The 11,743-nt window shown below is 42.6% G+C and overlaps 2 protein-coding genes across 2 annotated transcripts; both read right to left on the minus strand.

The window, feature by feature from the left end:
• Positions 1 to 4,771: 4,771 nt before the first annotated feature.
• LOC116908933 (keratin-associated protein 2-1) lies at positions 4,772 to 5,164 on the minus strand. The gene has a single exon (XM_032912390.1). It carries the CDS (start codon positions 5,162 to 5,164, stop codon positions 4,772 to 4,774), a length of 393 nt encoding a protein of 130 aa, XP_032768281.1.
• Positions 5,165 to 9,084: 3,920 nt separating this feature from the next.
• On the minus strand, positions 9,085 to 9,788 carry LOC116908931 (keratin-associated protein 2-1-like). Its single transcript, XM_032912389.1, is given in 2 exon segments — positions 9,085 to 9,623; positions 9,626 to 9,788. Coding segments are annotated over 2 exon segments (390 nt in total). The 3' UTR covers positions 9,085 to 9,396.
• Between the last annotated feature and the right edge of the window lie 1,955 nt (positions 9,789 to 11,743).

The raw sequence follows: 11,743 nt of genomic DNA on the forward strand, positions 1-11,743 counted from the left end.
CCCTCCTCCTCCTCCCCTTCTCCTCCTCCTCCCCTTCTCCTCCTCCTCCTTCTCCTCCTCCTTCTCCTCCTCCTCCTCCTTCTTTTCTCCTCTTCCTCCTCTTCCTTCTCCTCCTTCTTCTTTTCTCCTCCTCCTTCTCTTCTTCTCCCTTTCCTTCCCCCCTCTCCTTCCTCTCCTCCTCTCCTCCTCTTCCTTTTCAAACCAGCAATATAAACAGTTGTATGTTCAGTGCACATTGATATCCAGATTTCATGTTGCTATGGAATCTCATGGTTATTTTTCTCTTTTTGCAATGGGAGTCTCCTCTAAAGACACAACAGCAACTTTATAACACAGATTTCTCTGGTGCATGTACTTCTCATCAATCACCCCATGGTGATCTTTTCTCCTTCTTATATAGCAGTGATCTACAAGGAGAGAGTCTGAGGATGGCTCAGCAAACTCTTCAGACATTTTTGTTATTGTAGCACACTTGGCTTCCTAGCCCGTCCTCATTGGGCACGTGGTTCATGTTCCCACTATCCATGATGCAGGGCTCGAGGATCCAACTGCTTGCTCTGGCATGGGCAGCAAGACAGATGCTGTTTTCCAAAACCATGTGTCCAATAACACTCAATACTCATATGAGGCTGTGCCACTCACTGGCTTTGTGTCCTTGCATCATATAATTGTGCATATCTGGTTTCCATGAGGGTTAAATGAGTTAATACTCATGAAACACTGAGAGCAGAGTCAGACATTTAGTGTCTCATCTTCGTTAGATGAGTGAATGTATTTTAGCTGGCTTTGCTGGCCTGTCATCCCAGTACTCAGGATGTAGAAGCAGGAGCATGTCTAGTTTGAGGAATGCCTGAACTGTGTAGTGAGATGCTCTCTAAAAAATGTGTTTAGAAGATTACATGGTGGGAAAGGGCACAAGATTACATGATGGGAAAGGGCACTCTCTCAGGGTAAAAGGCTTTGCTTTGTAAGCATCAGGACCTCAGTTACACTCCCAGAACCCATTTTTTTTTAAGAAAGCAAGGTTTGGTAGCATATGATCATAATTCTATGCTGGGGAGGAGGAGATGGGCAGATGCCCTGGGCTACCTGGACAGCCAGCTTACTTTAACCAGTGGTGATGGCACCTAAGAAGTAACACCCATGGTTCATTCCCCAAATAAACATGCATGTTTGTACCCTCAGGTGGATAAACACACACACACATACACACACATACTTATACACACACATACACACACTACACACACATACACACACATACACACATATACACATACACACACATATACACATACACACACATATACACACATATATACATACATACACACATATACACACATACATTCACACATACACATACACAATATACACATATATACATACACACATACATACATATACACACATACACACATACACATACACACATATACACACATATATGCATACACACATACATATATATACACATACACATACACAAATACACGTATATACATACACACATACATACATACACACACATACACACACATAAACACACATACACACATACACACATACACACATACACACATACACATACATACACAACCTACACACATACACACAAAAATACACACATACACACAAACACACATATATATATGAACATACACACATATATACACACACATACACACATACACACATACACACATACACACATACACACACACAGTGGTCACATTATTTTGCTGTATAATAGACTTTAACATTTGAATTGAGAACAAAGTCAGCATATTTGTTATGGGCCAGTGCAGCTGCCACAGGATACCATCAAATAAGATGAGTACTTAGTGGCAGATGTTTAGTCAGAGGAGTTGAACTCCTGCTGAGTGAAGAGGACAAGTATGAGTCAGAGCCATGGACGGTGCATGTTCCTGCAAACCCCACCACCCAGCAACACACAGTCATTTTAAATCAAAGGTGTATAAAGAATTTAGAAAGCTTCCTACTGATGGTGGGCAATATATTTTGGTTATCAAATCATAGAACTCCATTCAACAACATTGTTGTGAATATATTTTCTGTGGAAAATATTTTTTTTTTTTGTGATCTCAAACTCCTGATTGTTCATACCAGTGGGAGGACAATTGTGCATATAAAACGTGAATAGCTTACAGTTTATAAAATTCTTAATTTGGAGCATAAACATGCTGATTGTTTTATACAATTGAGCAATAATCTTCAAGTGTTAAAAGAAATTAAATGTTTTGTAGTTTATTTATAATTTAAAAATGTCAGAGAATCTTCCTATATCTAGTGGTTCACCTGCTTGCAAAAGATAGATAGATAGATAGGTAGATAGATAGATAGAAAGAAAGAAAGAAAGAAAGAAAGAAAGAAAGATAGATAGATAGATAGATAAGTAGATAGATAGGTAGATAGATAGGTAGATGAATGGATAGATAGATAGATAGATAGATAGATAGATAGATAGATAGATAGATAGAGATAGATAGGTAGATGGATGGATGATAGATAGAATTCTTTAACAGTACAAAACATTGCTGTAGGTTCAGTGAGACTTTGAAAAATAGGTAAGCTTTTGAAATCAGAAGATAATTAGAAGTGATTTAAGTTTTTTTCTCCAGCATGGTGACAGTTTCTTAAGACACTTGATTTTTTATTTTTATTTTTGGTGTGCACATAATGAAATTGATCTCAGTATATGTATTTTATATATATATATATATACCCTTATACTGTCAATATTGATATTATCATATAATTATTTGCTCCAATTACTATCTTCCTAGATCTTCCCTCCACTATTCAAATAATTTCCTCTCTTGCTTTCATAATATATAAAGTCTATTACCCTCTCCTTTCAGATACTGGATTAATTCATAGTAAAAGCATGTGCTGACCTAAAAATTATATAATTAAAAGAATCTAAAGAATGAATTGAACATTATCAACAGTGACTGGATTTTGTATAATATTGTAATAGGCATAAACAAATATAGTTTAAAAAAGTCTTCCCACAAAATGGTTTCATATCTTACATTTTACTTTTTATAATATGAATATATAGCAGGCAGTTGTGTGGTATTTCCTAGAAGGTTCATCATCTCCATCCATTTAAGTCATCTCTTTCTCTCTCTCCTTTGTGAGCTGGAGCAGAAGGATGGTTAGTCCCCTCTCATGCATCCAGGCAGACCTCAAACCATGTAGCCTTCATTGACTTCGACCTCCTGATCCTCCCGCTTCCATTTTCATAACGCTGCGATTAGAGGTGTGAGCCGCCATGCCTGGTTTCTCTTTATCTCCCTCTCCTCTCCTCCATTCCTCTCTCTTACAGAACCTTACTATATAGTCTAGGCTATCCTCAAAGTTTTCATGATTCTTCTGCCTCAATCTCCCAAATTCTGGGACCACCTTGCTTTGCTGAATTTTTAAATTCTTTATATTTATGTTGCTTAACTTATTTAGTTGTTTTTTTAGTTTCTACACATCACCTCCATACATACAATGTCTCTATATATGCATATATTTATATATATATATATTATATACATACATACATACAGTATATACTCTTCCAAGCAGGGTCTCTTGCTTCATCCTCGGTATATCCTTCAGTTTGGTGAGCTTAGTGCCTCATTTGTAGAAATTGTACAATAAAGGCATATCAATGAATAGAGATGAATTTACTTGAAAAATGTCATTGTGCAAATTCTGAGCACAAAGGTAAGCAGACTTCGAAGGCCACTGAAGACATAATATTTCTAAGAGATGGCACTGTCAATAACGTTCTAAATGTCTCCTCTGAAGCACATAGAAGGAGATCCATTATTGAAAGCAGCAGTCACATTGGCAGCAAGCAAAGGAGACTTAACAACTTGGACAGGAGGAATAACCTTCTTCCATTTTTACCACACTGAGCTCAAGAGTTGACTTCAAGCTGAATTGGGAATTCTCAATTCCCTGGGGAGTAATTTATTGACACCTATAACTATAATTATTTTTACCTCCACTAATAAGCAATATATTTCCCACCCATTAGCCCTTTCTCTTCTTCAAAAGCAGAGACGATTCAGCAGATGTAGCTCAGGGTTTCACCTACCTCAGCTTGGCAGATTTGAATGATGTACCATCAGGCGTCTGCTCAAGCGACAAGCCACCGGACGGGGCATACAGATGTTGCCTGTTCATGCAGATGTTGCCTGGACACAGCGTCTAATCAGGCTGGGCCCTGCAGGCAGGTTCTCAGTTGGTTGGCGAGGATGGAATTTGGATTATGTAATGAGTAGATGGCACCAGTCTCATCATGTGCCATTTGCAGAGAGCCCGAGAGAACAACTCAGACTTAAGTTGCTTTTCAGAACAATTTAAGGTCGTTCTGAACTTCGTTCTGAAAAGGAACCTCTTTGGTGATTGAGACCAAAGGAAAATATCACAACACTCATGATTTCTATGCTGAGAATGTTTATTAGAAAACAGACAATATCACAGAAGAGCTAGATCACAGTCCAAAAAGGGAACAATGTTTTTTATCAGAAAGGGGCCCAAATAGGTGTCTTCTGTGTATAGGTTGAAATACTTTGAAGATTAGACTTCTCTTTATAATTTATAATATATATATATATATATATATATATATTCTGAGCACAAAGGTAAGATATATAGATATAGATATAAATTATTTAATCATGTCCTGAGTGACAGCTGGACGAACCTGGCCATCTCCCAGGTATCTTTATTGGTAAAGCTGATTGGCTTAGCAGCAGGTGTTGCAGGGGGAGGTCCTGCAGGTGGTGCGACAGGGAGCAGGCTGGCAGCAGGGGGGCCTGCAGCAGGGAGCCTGCACTGAGATGGGCTGGCAGCAGGTGGAGGCCCAGCAGCAGGGCCTGCAGACCACAGCTGTGCAAGAGCTGGGGCAGCAGGTGATGGGGCGACAGCAGCCCTGCTGCAGGCTGCAGGGGTCACAGCAGATGGGGCGGCGGCAGGGCTCACAGATGGGCCTAGTGTAGTGGGGCACACAGGTCACAGGGCGACACACAGTGGTCTGGCAGGACACTGGGCGGCAGCAGCAGGGGTCCCTGCAGCAGCAGGGCTGGCAGCAACCTCCACAGCTCTGGGAGGAGAAGGATCCACAGCAGGAGCCGGTCATGGTGGTGTCTGGGCTGGAGTGAGGCTGAGAGGTGAAGAGTGGTTGGGAGTTCTCAGGTGTGATGGCTCCTCTGGGTCGGGTCCCTTTATATACCTGGACAGTGCTGATGACCTCCAGAACAGAGGACAATTTCCTTGTTTTTGGGTTTGTTCCTTCTAGAAGGGCATTGGTGGATTAGTAAGTTCTCTGGACTTGTTTTAAGTGCTCAAGACCTCATAAAAGGTTATTTGTGTCCCTTATGTAATGGCAGCTCATTACATTTTGCTATTTATGGTTCAAATATGAACTTAATAGCTTCAACTTCAAAGTCGCCAATTACCTTCATAGTTTTGCCAGTTGGCATTTTGATGTCACAAAAGAGCTCCCATGCCGTTGGGGTTCATTACTCATGGTGGAAGTGAATTCAGCAAATCGTAGTGCAGTTCCTTCTCCACTGTTCAACTTTCTGGACCAAACAAAGCAAGAATGTTCTAAGAGTCTGTCAAAATGGGTTAATAAGAAATTTCTGTCTCCATCAGGAGCTCCAGGGACACATCCTAGTAGGCCTTCCATTCAGTTGCCTTGGTTACACAATCCCTGATTTTCAGGGTCTTACTTTTCTAAGTCAAGGGGAATTCCAATGTTCAGTACCTCTATTTAGTCTTGCTGAATGCGGTTTTAAACATCGACCCTTAACTAAATAAGCGTATTAGTTTATTCTTTATAAATTCCTACATCAGACTTGGTAAGTGGTTTTTCTCAATGTCAAACATTAGTAAATGCTGCAGCCCATACTCATCCCCCAAATATGCTCCATGATATTGTTCGTAAGTCCAACGAGCTGCACAATTAATGATGAGGACCACATGACCAGGTCTTGTGGAACATTGTCCTTAAGAATTTTAATGGTGTGTTTACTTTTGCAATAGTTATTTCTGACATTTTCAGAGTCATCTGCACACAGTCTCTCTTAGTAAACATCCCCAGGACCTAGAAGAATTGAGTCCCACATAATTTGGGAATTCTAAAGATTCTAAAACATGCCTCCAAGCAGAGTGTCACAACTGGGCATAATTAAACGGTCATGGAACCCTCTGAACAAAGCCACCAAACGGGTGAGGAAGTCAAAGACCCTGAGCCCATCCAGGGAGGCTTCCATCCCCTAGTAGAAGAGACCTAGCTAGTTTCAATACAAAGCGGTCTTAGGTCTTATCTCATGTATTTCTCGTATCTCCAACACCTCGTGAAATTCATTCCCACCCACAGAATCTGCAACGCTCGGTTGTGTCCAACTCTCAGGCCTTCTACAAAACAGGTCATTATTTTATAGCTCTCGCGTCTGTCCTTTCTCTGCAGTGAGTTCTGGTTTAGATCTGTGTTCCAAGGCTCCAGCTCGCTCCTTCCCGTCTGTCCGGCCGCTCGCACAGTTGCTTACAGGGTCACTCAGCTCGATAGCAGTCAGAGTAGCCGTCCTAGGTGCAGGGTTACCTCAGGAACGAACGAGTTCCCGTGATGATAACGTGGAAGAAAACACGATGGTTATCTCTCTGAGAAAGCCCAGCAAGATAAAAAGAATGTTTCTATAAATCTAAGGAGAAAAGTATTGAGGGGAGTGAAGCAGAGGTGTTCAGAGGTTATTTTTTAAGTCGTGAGCAAAGATATATAGAAGGAGACTTGTCTTATAGAGAGGGGTGTAGAGTGGTAGAGCTCTTTTTTTCTGTACTTTTATTTTATTTTATTTTATACTCTAGATTTTATTCCCCCCCAGGTCCATCCCTCCACTGTTGCACATCCCATACCTCCTCCCTGACCCCTGTCTCCACGAGGATGTCCCCCCAACCCCCCACTTCACCAGACCTCTAAACTCCCTGGGGCCTCCATTCTCTTGAGGGTTAGGTGCTCTATCTTCTCTGAGTCCAGACCCGGCAGTCTTCTGCTGTATATGTGTTGGGGACCTCATATCAACTGGTGTATGCTACCTGGTTGGTGATCCAGTGTCTGAGAGATCTCAGGGTCCAGGTTAAGTTGGGACTCCTGGTCCTCCTACAGGGTCGCCCTCCTTCTCAGATTCTTCCAGCTTTCCCCTAGTGTTTGTAAGGCTCCAACCCCAGCACTGCAAGAACAAAACAAAGAAATGGGACTTGTAAACCAAAGGTCTGGGACTGGAGAGATGGCCCAGAAGTTAAGTATTGGCTGCTCTTCCAAAGGACCTGAGTTTATTTCCCAGCAAGCACATGGTGGCTCACAACCATCTGTAATGGAATCTACTGCCCTCTTCTGGTGTGCAAGTAAACCAAAGGTCTGCTGGGAAATAATTGTCCTCAACAACAACAACAACAACAACAACAATAATAATAATAATAATAATAGTAATAGTAATAACAACAACAACAAAACCCCATTGTACGCATACTAAAATTTTATTGCTATCAAATGGTTCTTAGAAGTTCCTAAGAACACCCTGTACATTCTGCTTCTTGTTGCGACACTTCATGTGATGAACCAGCCTAGTGGAATAAGATACACGTAACCTGAGTAAGAATACGCATATCAGAAGGGAGGAGAACAGGCTAGGAAGGTGTCTTCCTCCCCTCTCACCTACTTAATGCCTATTTATTTTCAATATGATTTATTATATTCTATGTGCCATATATTGTGCAGATGAGTCAAGATCCAGTCTTTATCGAAACCAGTCCAGACCTTTCCCTCACAAAGCTTCCTCACTTGACTTCTTTCATTAATCAATACGTATGGCTAAGGGTACAAGCTGCACATTTCAAAAGATGCGCTTATATTGGGTTTCAAAGACTCAAAAATTTTACATCACTTTTTTTTAAAAGTCATTGTAATTTGTGTCTGTTCTTTCTCTATAAGGTGTCAGGTGTCTTTTTTGTTTGTTCTTTTGTTTGTTTTTGTTTTTTTCAAGACAGGGTTTCTTTTTGTAACAGCCCTGGCTCTCCTGGAAATCACTTTGGAGACCAGGCTGGCCCTGAACTCCTAGAGATCCACCTGCCTCTGTTTCCCAAGTGCTGGCGATAAAGGCATGTTCCACTATGCCTGGTTGGTAGATAGCCTTTTTGGAGGAGGGGGGAAGCAAAATTAAAGAAAGAAAGAAAGAAATGAAGAAAGAAAAAAGAAAGGAAGGAAGGAAGAAAGGAAGGAAGGAAGAAAGAAAGAAAGAAAGAAAGAAGAAAGAGAGAAAGAAAGAAAGAAAGAAAGAAAGAAAGAAAGGAAGGAAGGAGGGAAGGAAGAAAGGAAGGAAGAAAAATAAACCCAAACCCAGTGGTTAGCCTTCTGGAGTGGCTTATCTGACAGCAGTGAAACTGCCCCACAAAGGGTTAATGTAATCATGTGATTACACTATTAGTAATTAATATACCCCATCTGAGCCCATGTAGACAGTGTTCCAGTGACACAGCATGTGAGGTTCTAACAAGGGCTGTGTTCCTCTGTTACTCTCATCAGCAGTCACTTTGGAAACCTAACTGCTGTGGTGGTGCTGGCTGGGGGAAATAAGTAACTGATTCAGTAAATAAAAGGAACTCAGTAGAGAGGGTTTTCTGGGTGCTAGGTGGTATGATCATGGCATAGCTTTCTATGTTGGGAAGCAAGCAGGGCTGTAACACGGGCTTTCTTCCTTTTCTTGTGTGTTTGGACCAATCCCAAGTCATATCCAAGATCAAAGATCTACCTCACTAATTTTGTCCCATTCCCACCAGAGTTTGTGCCTTTAAAGACGAAAGTCCGTTGGTGAGATGATCTGACATGTTTGAATTTCTTTGCACCAGTAGGACCACGCACCTCAAATGCTCTTGGAAGCTGGGGGAAAGATCAAAATATAGCTGGGAGGAACATTTTCCTTCCAGTCCTTCCATTCCAAACAGGGCGATTTATACATAAATGAGGTTTTGAACATCAAGAAAGAACACAAAAAGGATGTGTGCTTTGCCAGAAATAGAATTTTATTTTTTTTATCATGCAAAACCACAGCAGAAAAAGACCATGCTGAAAATAGTTCCTATCTGAACCTTGAAATTAAAAAAAAAATTACAGTGACTCAATGGGATTGATCTTCGAGAATTCTGCTGATGGGAGCTAGGATATGTCTAGAGCTATGCAGATGACCAGCTGCATATACGTGTGGGGATTTTGATAGGTCTTTATGGTTGTGTGAATTGTGGAAGAACAGATGGGTTGCAAAGGTGGCGTCTCTCTTCTGCTCCATCACCTGGCAAAGTTGCCTATTAGAGGGCTCAGCAGCAGGTGTTGCAGGGGGAGGTCCTGCAGGTGGTGCGACAGGGAGCAGGCTGGCAGCAGGGGGGCCTGCAGCAGGGAGCCTGCACTGAGATGGGCTGGCAGCAGGTGGAGGCCCAGCAGCAGGGCCTGCAGACCACAGCTGTGCAAGAGCTGGGGCAGCAGGTGATGGGGCGACAGCAGCCCTGCTGCAGGCTGCAGGGGTCACAGCAGATGGGGGCGGCAGGGGCTCACAGATGGGCCTAGTGTAGTGGGGCACACAGGTCACAGGGCGACACACAGTGGTCTGGCAGGACACTGGGCGGCAGCAGCAGGGGTCCCTGCAGCAGCAGGGCTGGCAGCAACCTCCACAGCTCTGGGAGGAGAAAGATCCACAGCAGGAGCCGGTCATGGTGGTGTCTGGGCTGGAGTGAGGCTGAGAGGTGAAGAGTGGTTGGGAGTTCTCAGGTGTGATGTCTCCTCTGGGTCGGGTCCCTTTATATACCTGGACAGTGCTGACCAAAGGCCATTTCCTGGACATGTCTTTACCCAATGAAAAGAGAGTTAGCTTAGTTGCCAGGCAACAGTTCCCAATGTCTGCAAGGATGCTTTTCTTTCTAGCCTTTTACTATTTCCCTTGGAATGAACTCCTGATGGTTTGTATCATCAGAACTATTGCTCACCTGTCAGTCAATCCTCCAAGGCTGGGCCACGTGACTGATTGAAAGTCCGGAGGACACACCAGTGATGTCACTTTCCCCTTGTTCACAGTCTCTGAGGAGGTATGAAACTATAAGGCACATGAGTCACCAGCCTGACTTCAGATTAACATTCAGACACAACTCCCGAAGAGCCGAGATGGCTCATCAAAGTAGGTGGTGTCTATTGTGTTATGGAAAATATGGCCCAGGGCTTCTGGAAAATAGATTATTACCTTGTTCGTGGAGACATCATCGCCAAAGCATCAGCGTGGCATTTTAGAAAGGACTGGAATTGTCCTGGAGCAGGAAACCTCTCAGGAGACATTTGGTTTGTGAACAGGGCAATTAGGGGGAGAGAGAAGAAAAACTAAGCCCTGAAATTTCTTACCACAAAGTAGTGATGATTTGTAGGGAGACAAGCTAAAGCTAAAAGCCATTATGAGTGAAGAACTTTTTTTTTTTGAATATAATTCTTTTTTTTAATTAATTAATTAATTAATTTATTTTTTTTTTATTAACTTGAATATTTCTTATATACATTTGAAAGTGTTATTCCCTTTCCCGGTTTCCCTGCAAACATCCTCCCCCTCCCCCCTTCCTTATGGGTGTTCCCCTCCCACCCTCCCCCCATTGCCGCCCTCCCCCCAACAGTCTAGTTCACTGGGGGTTCAGTCTTAGCAGGACCCAGGGCTTCCCCTTCCACTGGTGCTCTTACTAGGATATTCATTGCTACCTATGAGGTCAGAGTCCAGGATCAGTCCATGTATAGTCTTTGGGTAGTGGCTTAGTCCCTGGAAGCTCTGGTTGCTTGGCATTGTTGTTCATATGGGGTCTCGAGCCCTTCAAGCTCTTCCAGTTCTTTCTCTGATTCCTTCAACGGGGGTCCTGCATTCTCAGTTCAGTGGTTTGCTGCTGGCATTCGCCTCTGTATTTTTGCTGTATTCTGGCTGTGTCTCTCAGGAGCGATCTACACTTCTGCACTTCTTTTTGCTTCATCCATCTTGTCTAATTGGGTGGCTGTATATATAGGGGCCACATGTGGGGCAGGCTCTGAATGGGTGTCCCTTCAGTCTCTGTTTTAATCTTTGCCTCTCTTTTCCCTGCCAAGGGTATTCTTGTTCCCCTTTTAAAGAAGGAGTGAAGCATTCACATTTTGATCATCTGTCTTGAGTTTCATTTGTTCTAGGCATCTAGGGTAATTCAATCATTTGGGCTAATAGCCAAGTATCAATGAGTGCATACCATGTGTGTTTTTCTGTGATTGGGTTAGCTCACTCAGGATGATATTTTCCAGTTCCAACCATTTGCCTATGAATTTCATAAAGTCGTTGTTTTTGATAGCTGAGTAATATTCCATTGTGTAGATGTACCACATTTTCTGTATCCATTCCTCTGTTGAAGGGCATCTGGGTTCTTTCCAGCTTCTGGCTATTATAAATAAGGCTGCGATGAACCTAGTGGAGCACCTGTCTTTTTTATATGTTGGGGCATCTTTTGGGTATATGCCCAAGAGAGGTATAGCTGGATCCTCAGGCAGTTCAATGTCCAATTTTCTGAGGAACCTCCAGACTGATTTCCAGAATGGTTGCACCAGTCTGCAACCCCACCAACAATGGAGGAGTGTTCCTCTTTCTCCGCGATGGCTCATGACTTCTCTTAGTCTGTC

This window comes from Rattus rattus, chromosome 9 (genome assembly GCF_011064425.1).
Source record: "Rattus rattus isolate New Zealand chromosome 9, Rrattus_CSIRO_v1, whole genome shotgun sequence".
Lineage (NCBI taxonomy): Eukaryota > Metazoa > Chordata > Mammalia > Rodentia > Muridae > Rattus > Rattus rattus.